The sequence below is a fragment of the Limulus polyphemus genome, unplaced genomic scaffold (genome assembly GCF_000517525.1).
Source record: "Limulus polyphemus unplaced genomic scaffold, Limulus_polyphemus-2.1.2 Scaffold1330, whole genome shotgun sequence".
Classification (NCBI taxonomy): domain Eukaryota; kingdom Metazoa; phylum Arthropoda; class Merostomata; order Xiphosura; family Limulidae; genus Limulus; species Limulus polyphemus.
The window spans coordinates 30,603-38,204 of NW_013666940.1; the positions used below are offsets into that span (position 1 = coordinate 30,603).

Genomic DNA, 7,602 nt, shown 5'->3' on the forward strand with positions numbered 1-7,602 from the left:
TTTCCTGAACTGCACGATGATTCTGTTGACTGTCGAAAGTGGGATTCCCAAATTCTGCGAAATTTGCCGCTGACTTATTCCACTATCTGCTTGACCAACTATCCTTCCTCTAAAAAAATCTGACAATTCGAGAGAACCTTGAGTTCTAGGCATGTTGTAGCACAAGATAATTAGTGTGCGAACCATTTTCATTTATATAGTGCTCTGTGAACACAAATTAGTTAAATGATGAAAACTTAGGTGTCTATTTACTTGTGACCATTCAGTGTATACATTTGAATAACTAAATAATCATAAGTTACTACATAAATACCATAGAATTCCACTATAATTTATGAAGCTTAGTAACTAAGATGTATTTTAGTCTAAAAAAAATATGAAACTTCGAGCAGACTAAAGGCACACCCTACTTTGTTGAAATATTGGTTCAAAACAAAGAAATGGCACCAAGACCATTAATATGGCTGAAAAAGCCACTAGGGAAACATTCTGAGTTTCTGAGTGGTTATTAATATCATATATAGAAGTAAGTGTATATAAGGGAGTTTCCAAAAATGGAAAGAGGTGAGCAGGGTGCCACTGTGTTTGATTTATTACATGAGCAATATCTTAGCAAATTGAAAAGATGAGAGGCTCTTATTTTATATTCTAGCTTTTCAATATTAATAATTTGAGTTTCTAATTTGTACAAAACTATAGACTTAGTATTTTGACTTCACAAATGTCTAATTTGAACCAGTGCTGCATTCAACATACCATGTGACAGACAAAAATCGATGTTTATCTGTGTTTTTTTAATATTTGCCTTTAAATTAAGAAATTGAGAAATATATAGTACTAAAACTTGAATTATAATCTACAGTTTGATACCAAAGTTATTGACATAAATTCATGAAATAATAGTTCAATAAAATTTTGAATGCGACTCAACAAATGAGATGACATGGCCTTTCATCCGTGACCCATCTCGATAGGGTTAATGTTTATTACACAGCGACTAAATCTTTTCTTCTATTATCTAGGATTTTCAGTTACATTAAGAACTAGATTGTTTCTTATTTCAATGCAGAACAAAAATTGTGTACACAATAACTAGTTTCAACCATATTATTTTACACCTTATTATATTAAGTTTTCTCAAATGGATGTTTTTATGGACTACAACAAGTAAAGAAATAAGCATTTATAAAAATTAAGGTAATAATTTACCCTCCTTGATATCTGGCAGTTGTGGTATGACTACTGAGTTGAACTTTATCTTACCTGATATCTGTTTATCTGGTAGTGGTGGTATAGGTATAGGGTTGAACTTTGCTTCCAAACGTTCATGAAGCCAGTCAAAATGTTTGTACCTCCTACTAACTTGTATGTTGTTATACTGTGAAATAAACACATTTCATTAACATTTTACATTCTGTTTACTCAGTGATGTTACACTATCATAAAGAAAATCTGCGTAACTAAACGTAATTTGTCTCGCCTAGCAATGTGTAATGTAATATTGTCTGTTACCATAAAGGGCATGTAATATATATTTGATATATTCAAAATTAGATTATCCACTTTAATATATTGTAAAAGACAACTAATGATGAAAAGTTACTCAGAATACAATGAAATATTTAAGCAGGAATGTTTTCTTCACACAGAAATAGAACCAAACTTGATTTGTACTATTACTGTTCTCTGTTGTCTAAGTTTTTATTGAAGTCATTTTAAGTATTGTTAAGTTCCTGAACATGGCCAGTCAACTTAACAATTTTTGGTTACTTTAGATATTTTAAGATACAATTCACATAGCTGCAAGTAAGTAAAACCAAACTTTTTAAATTGTTTTGCTTAAATGGATTAAATATTTGCTACAAAACATTATGAAATTTATGGGTACCAGATTAGTCTTTGTAATTAATTTGTTTTATAAATGCACACATTTCTAAGTCTAAAGTTTGTAAAATATGGTCTGGCTTTACCATTTTACAGAAATATTTTTTATTTTGATTAATGATTGATAAAAGTTAGCAGAATGATTTAAAAATTTATCTTGTTATAGTCACAGCTAGTTCATTATATAACAGAACTAGAGACAATATGAAATACCATCACACAAGTGTACAAGCTACACATGATACAAAAGCAGAGAGCTCTGTCTTCACTGATCAGTTCGTTAATTACCTATACTAGAACGTGTTGCATCTTAAAAAAAATATCACATACTTATTCTCCCATATAAAAAAAATGCAACTTCTAGCAATATTACCATCAAGAATGATCAAAGCTTTTGAATTTGGAGAAGGAATCTGATTTCCAAATGTTCACAAATAATGTAATTTAGTTTTGATATCACAAAATAAAGAAAGATTGTTAGAGAAGAAAATACAAATAAGAATACTTACAGATGGTGTAATCTGATAAGCAATAAAGCTTTTCAGGCCCTTCAGTTTAGTTTCTTTCTTTGGAGATGTAACAGAACATGTGTATGGGTTTGAAACAAAAGCCCACATTATTTCACCATCTACATCCTCCAAATAAAAAGAAAGGTTTATACTATTGGTCTCAAAAGTCGTGTATGACATGGGAAGTAGCAATGACATAAAATAATTCACAGTTATTTGCACTTATCAAAGGAATCATAGCAAATATAGTTAATTTCTAAAATGCTGAGTGATCTTAGTAAAACTTGTTTAGCGAAATAATTTTAGTATATTGTACAAACTATACCAGATAAGTTACAGTAACTTTCCAGCCTGAAACAAATAGCAACATTAGCATAATGCAAGTTAGCTACTATTTCTTTGGAAATATCAGGATAACTCTAGAACTAAAGTTATGTAACATCTTTTCAAAATACAAAAGCAAAATGCAATTACAGGGTTAAAAAAATGCCTCTTAAATTTGATTGGTGGCTGGATGTGTACATGATTGCTCTTTCTAAAGATCCATAAAACAAGACTGTTAAAACATTGTAGAACCAAGAATACACTATTTTGAAAAAAAGCCTTAAATAAATGTTCTCTGTGGAAGGTGAAAAATCTCTCACAGAAGAAGTTCTTAGAACAGCAATAGGCTCCAAAGCCATACTTCAAATCAATCAGAACAGTAAAAGCTGTGGTTATGAAAAAAAAACCTCTGACTCACAAAGCTATTGAATCCAGTCTAGCTGGGCATGTCTCATAGTATCTTTAACAATATATTAAATAAGTGAAATTTGATGAATATTCAAAAGTTGAAAGTTTACACACCAGTGGAGAGACACCTTAAAAAAGAAACCCCCCCACCAAAAAAAACAAAAAACGTTATATAAAAGACAATCAGCATGTGAAAAATAAACATTTATAGTAACTTTCAATGAAGCATAACTGTATTTCACTGACTGTTGAAGAAGAAGAAAAAAGGTCAATTTACTGTTGTCCACATAATGTGCTATATTACCATGAATGAAAGAAATTCTTCCAAAAGATCTCATGGTGGTTGTAGGATTTAGTTACAGAAAAAAGTTACAGCTACAGACAATCAGATCTAAGGTTAAAGTCAACTCCAAATACTATCAGAAAGATGTCCTATGTCAATTTTATCTTTGGATATAATGTTAACAAGCTTGCAATTCACAGAAGAAAGGTTTCAGTAACACTTTGAAATCAACAGCTGTTTTCATGAAAAAGATTACACAAGAAACTGGAATCTCAGTAATTCCATAAAAATACACAGGAATGAGGAATTTTTGAAGAGAAAAAAATCCAGTCCAAGATAGAAATAGTAGAAAAATCTGCTTGTCCTTTTTCAACATCTACTTACCACCTTCCTGTCCCACAAAACACACAAAAAAGTAGAACTTTTAGGATTTTGCTTCTATTTATATTCTTACACACACACACACACACACATATATATATATATATCCCATGACACACATTTTTGAATCATATGCCCTAACAACTATGTCATGCCAATCAGTCTTCATTTAGAGATATGCATAAATAAATGTTCATGTGTAATGCTATGCTTCCACAGTTAAGAATTTTAAGGAAATGTGCATAGCTCCACAGATGTCTACCAAGATAGTTTATCTAGCAATAGAAAAAAATAATGTGGAAAGCAACAAAAACTACTTATCGAACAGCAAAGTTGTTAACATTAACATTTATTGTTTCAGGCATCAACTGCTATGAATTCCACACCTCTGCAATATACATGTCAAGTCTTTCAACTCAACTTCAATGGAATTTTATATCTCTGATCTGCTCAACTCTTAAACTACCAAATTATTTATATACTGTTCATTAATGCAATATATTGAATATTTTGTTGCCTGTTGCAATATTCATGTAAAGAACTGAACAAAATAATTTTGAAAATCATTTTTCTATGTAAAATACATAGGAGAACCCATAGTAATTAGTACGATTAACTACAATATTAATCTCCTTTTTTCTGTGCGTGTGTTATGCATATGTTATTAAGGACCTTATAACCAATAAAGTCTTGTAACCATAAGCAATGAAGTTTAGAAAAATGTACTTGAAAAGCTGGTGGGGTCCACATGCACCTCACTTGTAATTCTAGGGTTCAGCATACCACCAGAAATTGTAGTTCTAAGACATTCACTGGTTTATGTTCAGGGGAAGAAGACAAAGCATGATCACTGAGATAATTAATCTTTTGTACAAGTATGTCAATCTTGATTATCATTTCTAAAAACTATAAATGACCCTTTGTAGTAGTTACATTCAAGACTTAACCCTATATCTATGGGTCTATACCCAAGTAGCCTCTCGTGTAACAAACAAAACAACATGAGTATAAAAAATACTTTTTTCCAACTTATAGGTTTCAAACTTCATTTTCATAACCACTAGAACCTCCTAATTGAATGTCAAAAGTTTCTGTTAAGTTTTTTTTCACTTTTTCTATAATATTACTAACTGTCGCTATTATTGTCAACTTATATTATAGAGTCTATCGTATAGTAAATTAAATGTTTAAAATTAAGACACAGGAAAAATATACATGCCTTTTAATATTTCATGAAATAATCTTAAAACATCTTTTTTTTGTATGCCTTTACATTTTCACCTATAATTTATTTTAATAATTTATTATCCTTTCCTGTACTTTAGCATTATTCATAGCAACACACATCAATGGGCATCCCAACCAATATTACAGTATAGTAGGCAGAGAAACTTTAGCCCTCAGCAGAATGTGGTGGCATTTGTGTATTACACTATCCCTTGTAAACCGAGGGGGATTGGCTTATATTAAAAAATATACATATATTAAACCTTTCAAATATTCATCTTAAAACATAAACAACACAAAATTAAGTAAAATATAAAACCAAAACCCAAATACAAAGCAATTGTTTTTTTAACTAACATATTTCTAGGTGAGATATAACACTAAAGTAACAATGCTAAGAGCAGTTTCACTTATTTTCTATATAATTCTTTGTGCCGATTTTAAAATAATAGTTAAGAGAACATCCTTCAAAAAGCACTCTTTCCTTCCATTGGTTATAAACATCTAGCTCAACTAAGTATAATTGGCTGAGAAATTGCAACTTTATGTGTAGAAAGTGGGCATGGCATCTGTCAAGAGTTCAGGGAAACTTATTTCTCCTTTTTACAAATGTGCCCTAAGGAACTTGAAAGAAGAATGTGTAAACAGGGCAATTAACCTAGAATCTTTCTATATATGGAAGGTTAGCGTGAGTCAAAAACTGTTCAAACTACAAAGACACAAATTTAACGTTTTTGTCAACTTGTGGATCACGAGAGAATAAAACAAAACTATAAGAATTTTTCTTTAAGGTTTCTTTTGAAATAAAGGAATTAAAACGTAGATAATATAAAATCTTGAACTATAATGTAAATTTTAATGCTGATTTCATTGACAAACATTGATAATAAAATACCTTAATTAAATTTTAAATATAACTAAGTAAAATATTGTGACATGCGCAGAAAAGAGTGTATGTAAGAAATTAGTTAATTTCAACAACAGATCATATACGAGATACATCACTGATGTTAGATAAGTAACTAATGGCTGTAAACTGCATAATGTTTTATATCAGTACCAGTATCAATTTGTTTTTGTATTTTTGTCTATTAACCTCAATATGTCATTTGTATCAATACAAACATTCTTCCCAGTTACTAGACATACACTGTTTGAATATCATATTCTAATAATAAAAAACATAGCAGTACTAATGTCTAATGTATCCTGATACTCAATTAGTATATTTTAAAAATTACATTAAATTTTTAAATACAAAAAAAAACGATTTTGTGTGAGGTGTCATTAAAATTTAAGCTTTTAAAAGGAGCAAAAATGAAGCAACTGTATAAATATTTCCTACAGAAGCATTTGGTTGCACTGCAAAGACACTGGTGCAAAGCATTAACAAACTTATAGAACAGTACTTCTGCAGTTTTATCATTAATTATTAGTGATATGAACATAAGTCTCAACTGCTTTGTATAACTGTCTAACAATATCAAGGCAAAGTCCATCCTTCAAGAAATGGAGCTGAACAAACACTGTGTGTTTTATACTGGTTAAGTTAACTAAGCATCCAGCATGCATGTTTGTGATCAGTGCTTCAAAGCAGTGATATTTTATCAGCAAAAGAAAAATATATGTCAGTCATTTCTTACCAGAATTCTTAATCCAAACCCTAAATAAATAAATAATAAGTTTCTATAGATCTGTAATGTATTGCTAATCAAGACTTGCCAAATCTCAGACAGCAAGTCTCCTAAAAGTATTACCCTTTTAGTGAGCCTCTCATTAAAAAAAGTGCACTTTTTGTTTCTATATAGTATTATTTGCAATATATATAAATGTCAAATATCAAAGAAAAGATTCGTACAGAATCTGATCTTCAAATAAGTATCAAAATACCATAAAGTAAGTCCAAATTGATATAATTCTGCAAAGATGTTTACATTTTTAATGTTTTGCTGTATTGCTATAAACGTGTATTGGCAAATAGGCTCTAATTTAGAGTTTCTGTGGGCCTTAGATAATTCTACATAACATAGAAAAGACTGCATTATTAGTTTACTTTAAAAGCATTGTTAAAATTAAAGTACACAAAAAACCAGTAGGTATGTGTATTTTGTTTATGCCTATAAACACAAAATTTGTATAAAAAATTTGAAAATTGGTTATACATTTTCCTGGGACAATCTTACAATCCTGGCTCCTAAATGTCAGAGATATTTCACAGCCCCTGTATGTCATTGTTATATTAACAGAAACTGTTGAAAAGAATAACATGATGTGCTGGTATTACATGGTAAGTCTTTTTTTTTCTTCATCCCTTTACTAACTTACAAAAACAATTAAAAAATAATACCATTCTGGTAGTGTTTAATATTTATTTATTTAGTTTCTTATTAAAACATCATCATATCTTCTAAGTATGTCTCTTCTAATCATAAGGAAAATGACCATTCAACCATTTATTTATAAATTGAAGAAATCTTGATTAGAGAATAATGTAGTTGATATGTCTAACTCAATGGACTTATGCTACATGGTGGATTGTTTGTTTGTTTTTGAATTTTTGCACAAAGTTACACAAGGGCTATCTGT

General features: G+C 29.9%; 1 protein-coding gene across 3 annotated transcripts in view; it reads right to left on the reverse strand.

Moving 5' to 3' along the window:
* LOC106463123 (sorting nexin lst-4-like) overlaps nucleotides 1-7,602 on the reverse strand; it is a 98,121-nt gene that overhangs the window by 23,066 nt on the left and 67,453 nt on the right. For all 3 annotated transcript variants that reach the window (XM_022390548.1, XM_022390550.1, XM_022390549.1), the window contains exons 7-8: nucleotides 2,394-2,519; nucleotides 1,264-1,378 (exon numbers count right to left, since the gene is read on the reverse strand). In XM_022390548.1, the coding sequence (XP_022246256.1) occupies nucleotides 1,264-1,378; nucleotides 2,394-2,519 (241 nt within the window). The remainder of the gene's footprint in view (nucleotides 1-1,263; nucleotides 1,379-2,393; nucleotides 2,520-7,602) is intronic.